The sequence below is a fragment of the Amaranthus tricolor genome, chromosome 3, assembly GCF_026212465.1.
Source record: "Amaranthus tricolor cultivar Red isolate AtriRed21 chromosome 3, ASM2621246v1, whole genome shotgun sequence".
Lineage (NCBI taxonomy): Eukaryota > Viridiplantae > Streptophyta > Magnoliopsida > Caryophyllales > Amaranthaceae > Amaranthus > Amaranthus tricolor.
The window spans coordinates 29,643,885-29,663,884 of NC_080049.1; the positions used below are offsets into that span (position 1 = coordinate 29,643,885).

The 20,000-nt window shown below is 35.4% G+C and overlaps 2 protein-coding genes across 2 annotated transcripts in view; one reads left to right on the forward strand and one right to left on the reverse strand.

Moving 5' to 3' along the window:
• LOC130807505 (ankyrin repeat-containing protein At2g01680) overlaps positions 1-3,001 on the forward strand; it is a 3,789-nt gene extending 788 nt beyond the window's left edge. The window contains exons 2-3 of the mRNA XM_057672734.1: positions 613-1,019; positions 1,854-3,001. Of these exons, the coding sequence (XP_057528717.1) occupies positions 613-1,019; positions 1,854-2,729 (1,283 nt within the window). The 3' untranslated portion in view covers positions 2,730-3,001. The remainder of the gene's footprint in view (positions 1-612; positions 1,020-1,853) is intronic.
• A 253-nt stretch (positions 3,002-3,254) lies between these two features.
• The window catches only part of LOC130807504 (mediator of RNA polymerase II transcription subunit 23), a 28,756-nt gene continuing 12,010 nt past the window's right edge, over positions 3,255-20,000 (reverse strand). Inside the window, exons 10-21 of the mRNA XM_057672733.1 lie at positions 17,411-17,505; positions 15,821-15,983; positions 15,472-15,717; positions 15,010-15,180; positions 14,757-14,870; positions 14,505-14,630; positions 14,024-14,172; positions 9,393-9,633; positions 8,526-9,300; positions 8,157-8,338; positions 4,198-4,301; positions 3,255-4,113 (exon numbers count right to left, since the gene is read on the reverse strand). Coding sequence (XP_057528716.1) covers positions 3,909-4,113; positions 4,198-4,301; positions 8,157-8,338; positions 8,526-9,300; positions 9,393-9,633; positions 14,024-14,172; positions 14,505-14,630; positions 14,757-14,870; positions 15,010-15,180; positions 15,472-15,717; positions 15,821-15,983; positions 17,411-17,505 — 2,571 coding nt within the window. The 3' untranslated portion in view covers positions 3,255-3,908. The remainder of the gene's footprint in view (positions 4,114-4,197; positions 4,302-8,156; positions 8,339-8,525; positions 9,301-9,392; positions 9,634-14,023; positions 14,173-14,504; positions 14,631-14,756; positions 14,871-15,009; positions 15,181-15,471; positions 15,718-15,820; positions 15,984-17,410; positions 17,506-20,000) is intronic.

A 20,000-nucleotide genomic window follows, 5' to 3' on the forward strand; every position in this document is an offset into this window, starting at 1 on the left:
TTGGATGGTTTGTCCCATATGGATAAAGTAAAGATGGTGTACATACTTTATAAGTCATTGGAGCCCTTCCTCCCATTGTCATATGGTTTTTGGATGATATCTCCTTGGCTTATGAAGGTGTGTACCTTGTGTTTTCCCGATTATGTGCTGGCATTGACAATAAGTGTAGACAGTGGATTAGATTGGTAATGAATTATTTTTGTTAATTGGGGCAAGGCTGAAAATTTTCCTTGTCGTTCATATAGGTAGTGAGAATGGCGAGAATTAAACCCTCGTAATGGTTTGTAATAAGTGTATGATAATGTTATAGCTAGTTATTTTGTTCGAACGTTTATGGCCCTTGAGCATTGAGATTTATCTTAAAGATCTAATTAGTTATTAAAAACAATCCTGGTTATTTCCAGATTAACATATACTTAGACCCTGATCATAATTCCTATGTGCGGGATAACACTGGGTATGATGATGATGATGATTTCTCTTCCAATATGCAATTTAGCTGCTAAGTCAACATTATTCGAGAAAAGCCTTCACTTTGAAAGCTGCACTTTACATGTTTTGTAATCGGAAATTTTATAGTTGGCCCTGAACCTGCCGCTTTTTCATGTTCAGAAATTGTGCAGCAGCTGCTGGATATCTGGCCTGAGCTTTGTAGGTGTTGTGATTCCTCGAATACTTCTCCGCTCTACTCAGCTGCTGTTCAAGGTCATTTGGAAGTAGTAGATGCTATATTACAAGCAGACGACACTGCAGCAAGAATTGTCAGAAAAAATGGGAAAACTGCTTTGCATACTGCTGCTAGATATGGTCTTCTAGACATGGTCAAATTACTTGTCGAAAGAGACCCTGGAATCGTCTCAATCAAAGATAAGAAGGGTCAAACAGCACTTCACATGGCTGCTAAAGGTCAGGATCCCTCAATAATAGAGTTGCTTCTTGCTGATTGTTCAGTGCTGAATGAACGCGACAAAAAGGGCAACACAGCTGTGCATATTGCAACAAGGAAAAGTCGTGCCCAGGTATTTTGTTGTTTATGTTTAGTTGATATATTAACATGGTATATTTTAACATTCATATTTTGCTCAAGTTCAGAGTCCCTCAATAATAGATGGTCATATTTACCTTCACGCATCAAGTGATTATAATTTGCTTAGCTGATATATCATATCATAAAGCTCATGAATATTATGGTTTCCCACCTATGTATGTCTCCCAGACCCTGTTTTCAAACGGGATATTGGGTTGATGATGATGACCGATGTATGTCCGAGAATTATTTTCATTACTAGTAATACATTGGACTTTCCTGGGATCATTTTTTTTTCTTTCTTGGGATTTTTTCATTGTAGGTTTCATGTGGAAATCCTCCTTAGTCCTTGCTGTTTTGACGTAGTCAAATCGCAGTTTTCTGCCTAGTTTGTTCGATTAGCTTAAAAGTGCACTACTTGGCGCTTACCATTTATCGAATTTCAGTCCATGGATAATGAAGGGGTTAGCAAATTTGGTAACACACCCAACAATTGTATGATGATCATCTTCCTTTGTGATACTCTCTACCTTATCCTTTCCCTTATAGTAGCCTTTGATCATCGCATGGACACCTGACCATCATAACTCAAGATAAAATGTTCTTGCTTTAGAAAGCTTAATATACCCGCATTCTAAATCCTTGGGCATTGTTATTATGCATAATTTGCCATATACACCTTGCTTTAGAAAGCTGAAACGTTCCTCATTTATTCAGTGATTCTATCTTGTGAGATCTACACATCCAATCTTCCTCGGATATCGAGTATTTTCTATAGATTGTTAACCTAGTTAGGTTTTGAGCGTTATGCTTTTTTTCCTTTCAGGTAGTCTGCTATCTGCTGAGTTACACATCTGTTGAAGTCAACGCCATCAACAATCAGCAAGAAACAGCCATGGACTTGGCATCAAAGCTTCAATACGGAGAATCTGCGTTGGAGATCAGGGAAGCTTTATCAGACGCTGGTGGAAAGTACGCCAGGAATGTCGGGAAAGTGGATGAAAATATGGAATTAAAAAGAACAGTAAGTGATATTAAACATGAAGTGCATTCACAACTTATCCAAAACGAAAAGACCAATAAAAGGGTATCAGGCATTGCTAAAGAACTAAAGAAACTTCACAGAGAAGCGGTTCAAAACACCACCAATTCCGTAACAGTTGTGGCCGTTCTGTTTGCCTCTATTGCTTTCCTTGCAATCTTTAATTTGAACGGCCAGTACGTAACAATCGGTCCAGAAGCAGGAAAAGCCAACATTGCTAACACTATTGCATTTCGGGTTTTCTGCCTTTTGAATGCCGTGTCGCTCTTCATCTCACTAGCCGTTGTTGTGATCCAAATCACTTTAGTAGCATGGGACACTCAAGCTCAGAAGCTAGTCGTCACGGTTACTAACAAGCTAATGTGGGTTGCCTGTCTTAGCACTTGTGGGGCTTTCTTGGCGATAGCGTTTGTCGTTGTAGGTCATGAAAATTCGTGGATGGCTATCTTTGTAACTATAATGGGAACTTTTATCATGATGGGAACACTGGCTAGTATGTGCTACTTTGTGTTTCAGCATCATTTCAGGATTTTCGGAAATGATTCCCAGAGGCGGATCAAGAGGGCAAGTGGTAGCAAATCTTTCTCCTGGTCGTATTCCATCAATGTTTCTGATATCGACGAGTATAATTCAGACCATGAGAGGATTTATGCCCTATGATTTTAGATGGTTTGCAAAGTTCTTGTTGCACCTCAGTCCTCAAGTGCTAGTCCGAAATGTTGGGCTCTGAACTGTAGATTACTTATGTTTGTTGTGGTTGCTTGTTTCAAGGTAGTGCGTAAAATTTAGTGTTGAAAGTGATGATCTTGGTGCCCATGTTTAGAAATGGGAATCTCTATATATGTATAAGAGTATATATGTACCATATAGTATGCTTAAAATGGAAAGTTTTGCGTACAAACATGCCATGAGATATCACAAGTCTTTTGGAAGTGATCTATCATCTAATACACTTCTAAAAATAGAAGGTACCAACGTTGTACCCAGATAAATGAAGGTACCAAAGTTGCACCCAAATAAATGAAGTTATCAAATAAAAATACTCCAGTTGCATCCATATAAATAAGGTAATTAGGGTGTAAATTTATTTATCTCGGTTAGGTGATATTTTTGGTTTGATTCAGATCTACTTCAGTTTGGGTTTGATAGTGAGCGTATACAACTCTGATTAGAAAAATATATTGATTTGTTACACATCAAATGCTTCGGCAACATCTATAAACTTTGATTAGAGATAATTTTGAAAAAAAATGTGCCGATGACAATCCTAAGTATACAACCCTGATCTTTAGGAAAGCAAGTAAAGATCACAAATTCAAGAATTGATGGGTGGGATTAAAGATCTAATGCCAATCATTCAAATAGCTAGATAGTATAAACTAAAGTAAGCTATTACATACGACCTACGTTCCATTATACTTGCTACAGATAGTGATATTTTCTCACATGACACTATCGGGTGCCGAATATTTCAGAACGAAGGAGGTAATAAACAAGGGGCGCATGATTTAAGGAGACCTAATTGACCTATTACATTTTCATTTGGCTATATCATCTAAATTTCTTCCAACCATTTGCTATCAGCATCAAATTAAACTTGCAGAGCTCATAAACACTCAAAAACACCTGATATATTATATCTACACCGTTCCAGCCAGCATCATCCTATCCATAACCTCACTTGATCTGTACGAGATCAGACAGCAGCAATAGCAACATCTCTGTTGTGGAAGCTGCAGCGCAATATCCTTTTGAGTTTCAAATGGACGTTGCAGGTAATGGACAAAATTGACGGAACGTCTGTCTTCACTCAAGCGAATACGTAACATAAGAGAATTCTTAGGACATGGGACTCTGAACAAGCTTCGGATGAGTAGAAGCATAAATGGATGAATTAAAATCTGTTGTTAAGTGAGATAAAAGATGCCGTACATCTGGTCGCAAACTTTCCAAGGCCCTGCTGAAGAGTACTAAAACATCTGATCTAGGTTTACTAGTAGGCTGCACAGGCCCACCTTGCCCCTCATAATGTATAACATGGTGCCTGAACATGAAACAGAACATTAAGTAATTGGTGATGGAGACCGACCACAGATGTCAATAAAAAACATTGCCAACAAATGCTTACAGGAAGTCAATGAGATCAATTATCTCTGACGCTTGAGCAGGCACTGATGGTTGTGCATTTATCCCAAAGACATCTACCAATGCCTTAAGTAGCAGAGAGAGAGTCTGAAAAATAAGTCAAAGAACACCGAAAATTACGCTTATACGACTATAAAAATGGAGTTGGCACTCTGCAGCTCACAAAAAGATAGATGCACACACTTCTCGCCTAAAACTTGCACTTAAAACATGTCAGTTAACTTCATGTGCCATACATTCATCAAAAGAACATAAAAAAGAAACCAAAAGTTAGCTGTACAGACAAGATCATAAACTGTACACCATCCTCTCATCATCGATACAGAAAACCATCAAAAACATAGACATTGATTGAAAAAAAGACATCGCTACAAGTGAATGCTTCGTCCATCTTGCATAGTAGAGGGGATAATCATCAAGATGTGACCTATTGGATTAAGAGTGGACGGAAAAAAAGAATTGCAACCCGGATATTAGGTCACTAAGATGTACGCCTAATTTTTCAGGATAAATTTTAGCGGACAATCACTAGATCCTAATGTTGGGCTTTTAGAAAAGATCATTGGAGGAAGATGAGTAGCTAAAATGCGGATGCTTAGATGGATGATTGGACATATTTAAATGATAAATTCAAAATGAAGACTAAAAAGGGTTAGACGTCGCTGATATTGTAGATAAGATGAAAAGGATTTGTTTTAGGTGGTTGGAGCATGTGCAACGACAAAGTATTAATGAACTGGTAAGGAAAATAGAAAGGTAGAACTAAGGGGATTTTAAAAGAGGTAAAGAAAGAACTAATATGTCATGCAGTGATGTAGGGCATGATTGGAAAAGAATACAATATTTAGATTCATAAGTTGATGGCATATAGTCGAAATAAATAGAGAAGGAGAATTCATGTGGACAACCACTAAAACCAAATTATTTGTTTAAACCCCAATATTCTGGTTCCAGTTTTAGCATTGTTGTTGTATAATGTCTACAATTGTATTTAAAGTAAAGGGAAAACAAAGAATATAAGCCTGTTATCGAAACAATAAAAATATTTTTACCCTCCTTGCCACTTCATAGTATATGCGTGCACAACTTAAATTTTTGTAGTCCTTGTATCCCTATGAAATTGCACCTTGTATTGAAAGTTAGAATATGTATTTATAGTTGAAGAATAAGAAAAAACACAAAGTGGATGAAAGAAATAACCAGATGAGATGATGAGAGATAAGTAAGTGTGACAAACTAAAATAGTATGTGTGACGGAGGGAGTATTAACATAATTTATTAAGCTTATGGAATGGATCGTCATAATGACATTGAAAAGGCTTAGCGTGTAATTAAACTTGACATTATTTCAGCAGCAAAGTCTTTTTCCGGAATCAAGTCAACTGTACTAAAGTGCCTAATCCTTCTCAAGTTAATTAATTTTGTCATTATAGCATGTTATACAAACGAAAGTGGCAAATAGATAAATCTAGTTTCATTCAAGGAAGGGATTGAAATGACAATATTCTCATCGTAACTTTGCAACTCAACGGATACACTTTACACAAGAAAAGGACTTTCTTTTAAATGCATGGTCAAAATAGATCAAAGAAAAGCCTGAGCGGTCAAATTTGAAGTTGAATCTTGCCAAATTAGGTATTACTGTGATTTCGTACAATGGTTATGGCATTTTAAGAAGATTCTAGTATTGCGATTAATGGAGTTTATTACCAGCCTTTTGAATGCAGGAAAAGGACTTTAACTAAGAGATCCTCTCACTTCTGAGTCCAGAGTCATTGTCTGTTCAGCTTCAGCATTCACAAACTATGTTCCTCAGACTCCTCATTTTGCTTCACGTACCCGTGTACGATCCTTGATGCTTATGGCATTTAGAAACTTCATTTTAGGCTTAAAATTGAATATTGGTCCAAACTATATGTGCCATCCCAGACGACCAGATCCAGGTCATCTCCTCATCCATTCTTCTTCCTCTCCCATGACAGCATACCGCTTAACCCGGCCAAGCCCAATTCCTGTCTCTAGCTCTTCTTCTTTTTGTTTTTCATTTTCTCCCTTTAATTCATTTTTATCCTTTCTTTCTTTTTCTTTTTTCCCGTTTTCTTTTAATTCCTCTCTTTCTGCCATTTTTATCCCCACAAAACAAAAGCTTAGCACGACAGAATCCTCCATTTAAAATCATTCAGTTTTCATCAATAGACAATTTAGGAGAAACCCAATTAAATTATTATAAATTAGCAATTAAACTGGGGTAACCTACGAGTTTGAATTTGGAGTCTGATTGAGCTTAAGGATTTAAAGTTCCCATGGTGGATGTCGCCGGAGATAGTGAAGTACTCAAAATCAGATCTTTTGTAAAAGAAGATGATGAAGTGAAAATGGTGGGGCTGTAAAAAATGGGAATGGGTAGTGATCAGGGAGCGCACAAAATATGAATTTCCGAGCAATACTACAACCACGAGCTACTGGGTCACTGGCGGTTCAGTGGCTGGGATTTGGTCACATTGAATTCATCCATAGTTACCCGCAATTGAATGTACTTGGTCAGTGGCCAGGTCACCGGCAGTTTAGTGGCTGGGCTTTGGTGGCACCATCAAGGAAGAGAAAAGGCTAGGATGTTAGCCTATCAGGTAGGAGGAGAAAAAAGGTGGACTTTGGCCACATCGAATTCGTCTACGGTTACTCACAATTCAAGGTACTTCAATAAAGGTTTTTAAGCTGTTTACGGGTGGTCATATCTCACAAAATTGAACAAAAGAGCAATGAAAAGCATTAAAAAAATTGTTAATAGTGGATAATGGATTCATAACAGAACCAAAGTTTTCTTGTACAATCGCACAAATCTAATTGAGTAACAATAGAAAGGTTATGGATCAGAAAGTTGGGCCTTACTTGAGTTAATAAATGAACGCCATTTATTTCTTATTAATAAAAATGAGAGTGAAAAACTAACTGTAATATAAAATAGGAAGGGCCTAAAGAAGATGGAAAAGGTAAGGAAAATCATTTGAAAGAAATTAGGTATCAAGAGAAGATCAGGACTTTAAATGTCATGCGCTATGGACATGATCATTTTGACCAGTTATGTTTACCTGAGGGTCCACAAATAGGATGGATTCAGACTATTTTTTGAAGGATGGAAATAGCATAGCCCATTTATATGAAATTTTCCTCAAGAATATCGCTCATCTAATCTTACATTGCCATTACAGTTATCATCTACAGCACATTTTCCCCTATTGCTAATATACCCTATAATGCAAAGTTTTTTTTTTCAATCCACCAATTCGAAGTTATGCTTAAGAAAACAAGGGGTGCAGACGTGGAGTCATGCGATTTTGATTCATACTTCATCAAGATCTATGTCTATTTGATTCATCCTTCATCGAGAAATACGCCCTAGCATTATCCCTATTTGTAATAAAATTATATTTACACCTCATCATACACCCAACATTAATCCCATTCCATTCACTATGTCTAAAATAAAATTTGGTGATTAGTAAGACAAGAAGCAAAATTGGTTTACAATTCACTTTCTGATAAAACTCGCTCTTCTCTGTAACAGGATCCCACATTCAGCCCAAAAAGAAGAAAAAGAAAAAAAAAAAAAAAAAAAAAAAAAAAAAAAAAAAAGAAAGAAAGAACAAAAAAGAAGAAAGAGGATGGTATACCCTAAAGATCATGATAGGACATCAAGACCATGGCAGTGACACTTTCAAAGTAAAGAGACTTTAAAACGATTAGGTATTGTGTATATTTTAATAAACAGAAAGGTGTCAAATAGAAACACACCAAAACAAAAGAGGAAGATAAGAATGATATGTGGAACACCAGTAAGTTCTTAACATACGTTGGAGCACCAAAGCATTACAGCTTACAGAAAGAAAAAAGGAAAATGCAGCAACTTGAAACTGGACTTACACTACTGCATAAATTTGTTACCTTGTTGAAGAGAGTATGAGCATTTGCCAGTCTTGGGAGCAATGGACCCATTATCCGGAAGACTATTCTCAACATAGCCACTGAAGTTATTGGCCTGAGTTGTGTAATGATTACATGGGCCTTCTCTAGCCATTCTTGCGGTAGGTTGCTAAAGAACGAGTGGAGCAAACCAATGATGTTTCCTAAAATTCAAGATTAAACATATATCATATAAAAATCTTGAACACCAAAGCTTACAGTCTTCAGGGAAGATCAAATTTAGAATACCTGAATCAAGCCACTAGAGCTTACTTAACTATAATCACTGCACTATCAAATATTGATATACAATTAAAATCTTCCTATAGTAAAAGAAGCAGAAAATCAAACCTATTGCTGTGGAAGTATTGTCTTGAGCAGCCCATGTCGGATCCAATAAAGCATAATTAACAGCTGAATCTAACTCACTAGGAGACCTCTTCCCATCAGTGAGCCACCAGCACTCTTTAACAAGACGAGACACCTCAAGATAAAGTTGTATGTGGAAATCCTGTGGAAGCTGAGCTAGTAGAAGACCACAAGCTTGAATCAGCAAGCAAGACAGCTGTTGGCAGGTATAGCCACTACGAGAAACAAAATTCGAAGTATTTAGTCCAGAAGCTGGTGCTACAGATCGGCTTGCATTCATAGAATCTGTGCTTCCACCAGAAGGAGAGGTAGGTAAAACAGAGGTTTGCCCCGAAACATTTGAAGTTCCATGAAACCCGTTGCCAGACTGAATAAGGGTAGATTGGATGTCCACAAGAATCTGAACGAGTGATGACACAATTTGGGAAGCGGAAACTGGAAGAGAGAGCAATTCTATCACAGCTGTTTCAAGCACCAACTGAGTGTATGTTCCAGGATCTTGAATCTGATAAAAGGCTTTCTGAACCTCAGAAACATTGGTTTGCCCAGATTGATTTGTAGCAGGAGTTTTGTTTGGTGGACAGCGAGCTGAAAGGTATGAAGCATCTAAAATAGACCCCGACTTAGAGCTGCTACTGAGGGGAGGAATAACATTATTTACTAGACCCAACAGCAGGGAAGCAAAGTAATCTGGAGGAGGGCATGTAGATGAATTTGATGGTGCAATGTGCTGTGGAAATGACTCTGAAAAGGGAATCTAAACAAAGTTTTGAATGACAAAAGGAATCAACCACCTGAATGAGGAACATATCATAAAAACAGATAAAAAGAGAAGACAATTCTTCTCACCTTGGGAATATCGAGCACATTCAATACCCGGACAATTAGCTTTCCTGGAAGTTGACCATAAAAATATGCCAGCAAGTCACGGACAAATGTAAACCTAAAAGGATGGTAGGCTAGCAATTGTTTATAAATCACCAGAACTCTCTCAGCATGGTCCATAGCATCATTTTCAATGAGACGATAAACAACCAAAGGAATGACTGGAACCAAACGAGCAGCAATATCATCAAAAATTACAGGATACCTGCAGGATAAACGAAAAGTGTAATAAATTGGCCTGCCACTATGATAACAATCAGCGATCAACGTAGATTTGTCATCTTCATCAGAAAAAAGTGCATGGTTAATGAGCATTTTAATTTAGTGGTTATAATCCAAAAGAAATAACAATTTGATTCACTCTTCTCATCTTCAGCTTTTCCTATGCCAGAAGTCAATCGCTCCCTCAATGTGCAAAATTTTAACTTGTTGAAAGAGCACAGGCATAGAAAAATGATGTGAAGCGAATTTCACCTAATATACATCATGATCAACCAGTATGTGAAGTAGGAAAAGCCCGGAAATAGTTGAAGAAACTGTTAATATGTTAAGATAAAATGCCTATGGCTTTAACAAAGGTGGCTACCGGAGCAAGCTTCTAGCACCTAATTCATAGGTCACTGCGCCCAGCAAATAAAAAGCAATTTTTTATCGCCTCAGCTTACCCCCTTTTCTAGACACACATGAGCAAATGCAACATAATATGCAGCAACAATCCCCAAAAGGAATTTTAGACACTCGCAGTCAAGCAAATAACAAACCTAGACCTACACAAACAAAAATGGCAATGTTTGATATGGTTTTCCCCATTATATAAGTTAGGAATTTAAAACCCAAAATAACCCACTTTGATAAATTGAGTGGCAAAACTAAGGAAGCTTAACCACATTTATGCTACTCACCCAAAAGCCAAACTTATATGATCCTGTTTGGAAAAATCTTATACAGTAACCCTATAATGATAAATATTATACATGGTGGATAAGAAATTTTTGATTTCCACTAAATGACTGCTGCTGTTGTTACCAATACATTTATGACGATGAGGGTAGGGAAGTTAACCAACCCAAATTACCTCTACCTTTTAACCTGATTGCCCTCTTATTTCCTCTTCTAGTTAAACTTAGAACATTACGGATCTTAAAACACACTAAGGTAGGCCAAACATAACTTGGGATGTCTGCACAGTGCAAACGCATATGACAATGAACGAGGAGAATATACGCAGATGATCATTGGAATTGATTTTTACTTCATATAGATATAGTGTTAGTCAGGGTCGTGAAGAAAATTGATGCTTTGTAACATACAATCACATTTCAATTTTCTTTGTTTCATGTAGCCAACCCCGTACTTCAAGATTAAGGCTATTACATTGATGGTGGTAGTGGGGGTGGAGTCCCTCAACCCTTAATGAAACTTTCTAGAGCTCTCACACGATCACACCCACCATTATTCCATCTTTGAACTCTCCCTTTTAGCTACTCCTTTGCTAATTAATATTTTCTAATAATCTAAACATGGATATTAAAAAAAGCGAATGGTCAATGGGGAGTAGCTGAAAAATGAATTGGAGCACTTAGGGCACAAAATCATGAGAAGAGGTGAGTGAGAGAGCTACAAGGAGGAGGGGATCAATCTGGTGGTCTTCAATCAGCATGAAAAGGTGTTTGGTTGGCCTGCGTTTGGTAGGGGAGGTGTGACCTGCGGATATCCATTATAAGCGCGATGTCAAAGAGAGAAGACAAGAAAAGGAAGAGAGTGGTTTCGTTTGTTGGAATCGTGGACAACACGCTCATCATGAATGTGAAGACTGTTCGGATGGGTGACATATTTTTCTTCAATTTTGTTATTAAAACAATGTAAGGGGTAAATATAGAAGCATAACAGAAAAAGAACAGGTAATAGCAGGGTCATTTCCTATTGACAAATGACCAGGCTAGTGGTGGTGGAGGCCGGTGGTCCTTTGCTACAGTCCTTTACATGGAAATTGTTAAATGTTAAATCAGAACAAGACGAGGAACGTGGTGCACAACTGTTAATGCAAGTGTTGGAGGTTGATTTATTTATATTAAAATCGCAATTTTGATGTACAGCTATATGATTCTAAAATCCACACGAGTGATCCGCATCGTAGGTAGGATTGCAACGTCAGTAGGATCTAACGATCCTAATTATAATAAAATTTTAAGAGTAGGATCATAATAGGATTCTATTATCCTACGATCCTACAATTCGATCATTGACTCAATTAGTATTAAATTTTCTTATTCACCATCTTTCACTAATCTCCTTCACAAATATGTTTGAAATATTTCATAATCATAATTATAAAGAAATGAAGTGTTTTATTGAAATAAAAGTTAAATATCTTCATAATTCATAGAAGGTGGGTCGGACTTGTATACTGATGCAATTATTAAGAAATGGTTTTGGTTGACTGGCCGTCTTGTACTTGTCTTGTTTAGTTTTCAGTAAAGTCGAATGATTTGATATGATTTTGGAAAGATAGATGGATGGGTTTAGAACCTTTCGAATTCCTTTTTCCAAGATGGTATCAATTATGAACCAACCACGGAGCTCCAATCTGTAATCTTCTAACGTGAGAAATAATTGAGTTTCTTGGAATCTTTCTTTTAGACACCATCTGCTAGAAAGGGACCTTAATTCGAAGTCTGAACAGCTTTCTCTACTTCAGAATTTTCACCCTTCTTCAAATTCGGACACTTTGATTTGGTCTCGTGATCCAAAGGTTTTTCATGTGCTTCATTCTATTCCTGCCTCGTTTTCCTCTCCAACAACTTCCTTTTTAACAGCCAATTTGAATTGGAGAGCAAAAATTCCGAGCCTTTATTGGGTTGGTTGTCTTACAGAAGCATGATACGCTGGAGAATTTACATACTAGGAGAACTAATAAGTCTTTGAATCCACATATATGCAGTATGTGTTTGAAAGATGGAGAAAATAATGATGCATTGCAGTTTTGTGAAGGGTCTTTGGTCTAGGCTTTTTAAGATTGGCGGAGAAGAGTGGGTTGCTCCAAGAACGATTGGAGATTTCTTATTTACTAATATTCATGGGTTTAGGGCAATAGAGACCTCAAAAATTATGCGTGTGTTGTTGCTATGTAACTCTACGTTGTATCTGGTTGGAAAAACGACGAATGTTTTAAAATCTTCTCCTTAGAAATTATTTGGGATAAGGCAAAATTTTTAGCGTCTTTATGGGCTAAGGCCTAAGGCTAAGGCTAATGGTCTCTTTCAACATTGTTCTTCAAACGAGCTATGAGGAGAAGAATAGAACACATTAATGTAGTCAAATAGCTAATGTTTTCAGAGATCTCTCAACCCTATAATGTAATAATGAAGTTTCTTCAGTAATAAAACTTTCTTTATCTAAAAAAATTATTGAAAATTTTTTCAACTCATTATCAAACAAAGTCAAAGAAATTTTAAAACACAAATTAAAACCTACAAAATGAATGCATTTCATAAGGTAATAAATATATTAGCTAATTTTAGTTTATTTGTAGGATTGTATAATCCGTATGATTCAATCCTAATCCTCTGAACGATTCCAACTAGGATCTCAATTCTGATAACTTTGGGTTTATTTGTTTTAGTGTTGGTTTTTGTTGAAACGGGGAAGTTTAAACAGAAATTTAACTGAGGACATGGAAGCTTAGTGAGCAGACGCATCGATTTGTTTGATAGAATCTTTTTCTTGTAATATAAAATTTTAAAAAGTACATGTTATCATACAGAAGTATTTCATTCCCAATGTTAGTAAGTGGCTCCCACCTAGGGTGGAGTTTGGGAGGGTCGAATGTACGCAACCTTATCAATGATAAAATCAACAAAGATGTTTTTGATTGACCCTAGATAGCAAATCTCATGTGCAACTTTACATAAATAAAAAGTGTTCGTAATTTAATGCATTGTTACCTGGAACAACATTCGGTTTGTAAAGGGGAACGAGAACGGAACGCAACCTTGATTGACTTGGAAACGATTGGGTACAAGATATATTATGTATAAAATATATAATTGAAAACATAATTAAATTAAAATGATTTTTTTGCTTTAAGAAATTATTTTCAAGTGGAATTCTTTCAGATCTCTTGGTTTCATCTCATTTTTTTATCCCTTCTCTTTTCTTAAATTTGTAAATGAAGGCCAAAATATCTTTAAAAAAAGTCTTCTACACCGGGACGTCACCTTGAGTGATTTGGATCACATTTTGTGGTGATTGGGGACAGACGTTCCCGGATCGCGAAACGTGGCTACGTTCCACGTTCCATGTAACTATGATTTAATGAGCCATTTTACTTTAGTCCATTATAATCTGAAACCAAAGAATTATAAATGCATACCAAAACAATAAGCATAATGAATTGATAAAACCTTTTCTTTATGACTCAAATTGTCAAAACTAGAAATAACAAGTATAAAAAGATGGCATATTCAAGTGCACTCAAAAACTCTTTTGATTCAGACCCATTCATGAACCTGACCAAATGTGATCTATTCCGAACCTCACTGTTACTATACAAACAAGAATTGCGATAGAAGCCTGAATCAAGGAACAGAAATTACCGGTCCTTCCAAGAGAGATGATTTCCTAATGCCTTCTGCAAATCTACACGCTTGAACATTCCAGAATATAGCCAGTGCTCAGGAGGCCCACGGGTCAAAAAGAATAATTTCAATCTTTGTTGAAGCTCTGGCCTCTCAAGCATACTGATCTGCAAACCAATTGTACAAAATAAAATATCAGACACTATATAGCGTCATTAGAGTTTTTCCCCTTATAAGCTTTTTTTAATATATAACTCCTTATAAAATTAATCCAGTGATGATTATATTATTATTTATTATGAGAAAAATTTATCAGAATCCAATTCGCATGCTCATACATATTCCCAGCTCAACTAAAACTTTCTCCATTAAAAGTCCCGTATATTAAAAAAAATTAGACATCTAAATTGAATCCCCCTCATGAGGACAGGGTTTTCCACTAGTTGAAAATAAATTCTAAATATCATATGGGGGAACAAATGTGCGAAAAGAAACTCACTGCAATGTGTAAAGCGTGTGGATCATCATCACGGTCAATTAATGCAAGGACCAAAATATCCAAAGGAAGCAACTCATGAGTCCAAATAAAGAATGCCAAATTTGAAGATGCTTTCTTAAGAAGGTCCTGAAGAGAGATGTGTTTCGATGTTTTGAAAATATTGTTAGTAAGAGAAAATTAATTGTAAATATTGTCAGTAAGAGAAAACTTATTGTAAATGAGCTGACAAATGTCACCAGCCAAATGCATCACCTGCAAGGGATGTCCACGCTGAAGTTCTACATGGATATGTTGAAGTAGAACATCAACCATGGTGTAAATATTTGCAGTCACTTCTTCAGGGGAAAATTCTCTCAACACACGGGCCTGTACTTGATTGCATAAAAACCATCACTTTAGGAAATTGCAGAAGAAAGTGCATTGCTTAAATAGAAAAAAATACTTCACCTCCAAATTCCAATGATGGTACATTTATAAAGAATAAAAAGCAGAGTAATGTCAGTACCAGGTTTGCACTATTTATACTTTCAGGGTGTCCATGCATTAGTATCCAAGCACCAGCACATAAGTATTGCCGATGAACTTGAAAGCTATGACTAATGTACGTCACTAAATAAGTTGGATCAGCTGATGGTGAAAGAAGCTTGGTGCATTGATTAATCACAGTACTCTCTGCCTGCCAAAAATGACCGATAGTAAAATCAAAAAACAATATACTGAGTTTAACTGCCACGCTTACAAAAATCAGTACAGTTGTCAGATTAAAGATATTCTATGCCTTTCCAGTGCATTGATATGTAAAAGATGAAGCATAGTAAGTAATCATAATGTTGTCACGAAACTGATGCACATTTTCCCAAAATTACCAAGCAACAGTGTGATAGTGCCTTTAGAATTATAATTCTAACATACAGCATAATAAAGCTGTTACTGAACAAAAGAATGAAGCAAAAAATGGTTATTAAACCTGTTGCCATGCTTGAATGGCCAGGCCCCTCTTATCTACGCGACCAACTAATGCATTACGCAGACCAGGTGGAAAACAGCTTAATGTTTTTTCTGACCAAGAATGTTGGCTAGTTGACAATATTTGTTCCACCATTGAAGGAAGATAAAGTGCATGCTCAGAGTCAGCAATGCCACGTGTCTTAACAATAATAGCCAGAGAAACAATAACAATGCGTTTCAAAGTTTCGGTGAATTCAGTTGAACCCTACAATTTATAAAACAACTTTTATTAAAACGATAAAGAACAGTAAATCAAGTGCAAATTTAAAAAGAGCGAAAAAAGTTTAGCGTTAAAGATAAACTAATACCTTTCCTTCCTTCTTTACAGAAAAAAAATCTCTCTGAGATAGGATTAGATTCATGCAAAGGTTCTCAGCGAGTCTAAAAAGACGGTGATCACCTCGTTTCCCTCTCAAAGCACCAACAATTTTTGTGACATCATACATTAAACTTTTGTTCTTTCCTTCATACCTGCATATAAATATTAAGCATCAATCCAATCATACTATAGTTAAGTATAAAAAGCAAACTGAACTCACAGAAGTTAGGCTGGCTCTCCATTGACAGAGTCACAGAGAAAACTAACAGGAGCTATATGAAAGTGCTCTTAATAAATGGACTTTCCACTAAGGCACTTCATTTAACACCCCTAATTTAGTAACTGAAACTAATAAATATAAAATAAAAGAAAACAGAAAATAATACAACCTCAAATTGCAATAGTGGAGGCTAAGACCTAAATTAGAGGTCTAAATTTTTAGTGCCACACTCAACTACAATATCAAACGGTAAAGCTTATCCCAAAATAAAATCATAAAGTCCGCTTGTACAACTCTTTGAAGCTAAAAAAATAACTAATAAAACAACTTCTACTACATGACTTGAACCTTCAACTATCATGATCCACCTCATATAAATATTGTTCCTAAAATGAAAAATTAATTTATAGACTATCATAGGATCACGGTGGAAGAAAAAGTGGTCGCGAACACACAACAAATAATACACGCATGTTCTATAAGCTAAAAGAAAAACCGGAGAACCACTTTAACCAAAAATATAGTAATATTATAAGAAGTCCTATAAAAATTATTAATAAAACACTACTACCTCCACATATATATATATATATAGGAAGCAGTTCAAGTGAGAACCATCCTTATATGAGAACCGTGAGAACCAATTTGCCTGACAAAAAAGTATTACTTTTTTACTAAAAAGCTATTACTTTAAGGCAAAAATGTTTTACTTTTTTTTTGGAAAAAAAGATGACACTTTTAGGTAAAAAAGTGTTACTTTAAGAAAAAAATATGAAATAAACTCACAAAATGGTGTTACTTTTTACATAAAAAGGTGTTACTTTTCGAAAAAAACGTGTTACTTCGTATTTATATTTTTTCCTAAAAGTAACACTTTTTTGCTAAATAGTACCAGATTTTTTAAAAAACAAAAGTAACATTTTCTTGCCCAAAAGTAACACATTTTCTATGAAATAGTAACACATTTTTATCGGAGAGATTGGTTCTTACGGTTCCCATATAAGCTTGGTTCTCACTAGAACTATATATAGATATATATAGTGGCGGGGAAATATTGGTTGTAGCAGATGATGACAACAGGGAAGTCCTTTAAAATAAAATCGAAGCCAAAGATCGGATTTTTCAAAAATAATCGAAATGTGAGATTTTTAAAAAGTAAATTTTCTATTATAAATTGTATATTTCTCAAAATTTGAATCATACTTTTCATTACATGTCTTGACAATATTTCCTAATCCTACTACAATTCGGAACTTTCTCACTGTTCCAAAGTAAGTTTCCTAATTAGACTTTTGTAACAATTCCATTTTACAAAAACCCCATTCCAATTAAGGACACACACAAGCCATTCATACTCACCGATAAAGTGGAAGCAATCGATAATTCAAAATTTCGAGCACCAAAAGTGTTGCTATTGGCTTGCTTAATGTGCCTGGGTTCCTTTGAGTTAGATGCTGCAAAAAATGTATATAAGCACAAGAAGACAAGCTAAAGATCCTTCTAATCATGACTTATTTTTCTCTCCGACTCTTAAGTGCAAAATTTCTTCCAAAAACTCACATCTTTTAGAAAAATGGTGCACATAAGAAACGAAGGGAATATATAAAAGTCTAAAAATCATCTCCATCCCGAAAAAAAAAAAACAAATTTTAAGATAAAAACAAATCAGGCCTTCACTGTTGATATAGTCTTACAAACAATTTTAAATATTTAAGTCTTATAATAATTATATACCAAATACTCCCTCCCTTTCAACACTAAATTTCCATTTGCATTTAAGAAACTATTCATCAATCAATATTACTTTATATTGTATTCTTAAATTATAAGTTAAAAGATAAATTGCATCTAACATGTTGAACTTTGGCCAAAATAGTTTATTAGTTCGAACTTCAATAATTACATCGGTTAAGATGAACTTGAAAATTTGTATTCATCCAACAGACATATGCTCTTTGACCTGTTAAGGATAAAAGTCTTACTTTTTAAAATTTAAAAGATTTTTTGAATTAAAACTAATAATTAAATTATTCAAGTCCTCTCCCCTCCCTGGCCAGCCCATTTCCCGACCTCTCTCAGTCCCCTTCCTCTTTCATAGAAATCTCTGCCATATGCCTCCCTCGATTCACCCTTTTTCCCCTCTCCCTTGTCCCTAATTCAATTCAATCTGCATACACCTAATCAAACACAAAAGAACCGAACATAAGTGGTAATTTCTTTTTGAAATTGTGATTTGAATTTCGTACGGGTCGCATCTTGTTCATCACTAAATTGGTATTGCACTTTACGTGTATTTAAAACAAGAAACGAAAGGGAAAAATCAATAAAACAACCCTCAATTTTCAGGGCGAAGAAAGGGGTGGGGTAGGGGCAGTTTCGTGCAAGGGGAAGAGGTGGGGGAAGGAGCGGTTTTAGGCAACGGGGAGGGGCGTTTCAAGCGAGGGGGAAAGGGTGGGTGAAAGGAAGTATCAGGTGAGGGAACGGATTTTTTGATTTATATTTCATTTATTTTTGAAACTTTTTAATTTTATTTTAATTTTATTATAAAATCAAATTTAAAACAATTATTCTAAACAAATAAATAAAGGAAAAAATAATTAGGTTTTTAATATAAATTAAAATAAAAATTTATTAGAATTAATTATAATATATAATTAAATAATAAACTTAATAAGTAATTAAAATGAACTTAAAATTAAAAACAAAAGAAAATTAAAAAAATGCCAAGCGTGCTGCCCCGATGTCCATCACATCAGAAAAGTAAACTCCAAAAATTGTCATGTCACCCATCTTTTGGTCACCGACAAATAAAAGTTTGTTGATTGAAAACTAACTTCAAAGTTCGTCCCGTTGAATGTAATTGTTGAAGTTTGACATGATAAACTATTTTTGGCCAAAGTTAAACCTACTTCATAATATTTTTCCTAAATCTGAGTATAGTCAAGTGAGATATCAGTTAATAAGTCTCAATGTAAATTTTTTAACATTGAATTTTATAATATTAATTATGCATAATTAAAGATATTAAAGTAGAATTAGTACATTGGATAAAGTGCAATAAGCAAAATGAGAACTTTGTGTTGTTATAGAGGGAGCATGGAATAAAAACTCGCTTGTTACGTTATAAAAGGGGCGTTGTGTAACTTGTTTGAGAGCATGGCGAAAAAACTTGTGACGTTCAATCCCGATGCATGAATTTTTCACGATCAAAATGTGGCATTGACCATTACGTAACATGTAACGCCATCATAACGATATTCGTCGTGAAGAGATTATAGAAAAATTACTTCTAACATCTCACTAAATTGTAGAAAGAATTCTTATTTCATCTCATTAAAATTTCATTAATGCCTATTAACTATAGTTCAGGGGCGAATCTCGGCATTTGCAGGGTGTTCAACCGCACAGGGGCCCAGAATTATGGGGCCTCATATAAAAATCAGCGTATTAAGTATATACTAGTATTGCAAAGTGGTGTAGCTGGCAAGAGTTTTGGAATATAAACTCAAGGGCAGCAGTTCGAAATTGAAGACTGACAAAAAACTCAAGGACATATGCAACCGTGTTTTTCTTCCATGGGAGGGAGTATTATTGATAACCACAACTATTATTATGTTCATTTATAATTGCTACTTGCAATATGAATTTTTTTTTTTTTTTAAAAAAAGTTTTATTCATAACTAAAAGAAGGTACAAAAAAAGGGGCAAGGCATCCTTAATGGTCAGAATAATTACAATAACTCCTAGCACTTCTACATAAATGTCCTTGACAGAGAATCCAAAAAAAAAAAAAAAAGCAAGGCTAAAACGTTACCTTGCAACCAAACATCTCCATCATTGTTATATAAAGTCCAACTTGTTTAAAGCATATTATGATTTTCTTTACTTTGTACTCACTTGATCCAAATCTAGTTATTATACCAATTTAAGATCCATAAATCAATCATAA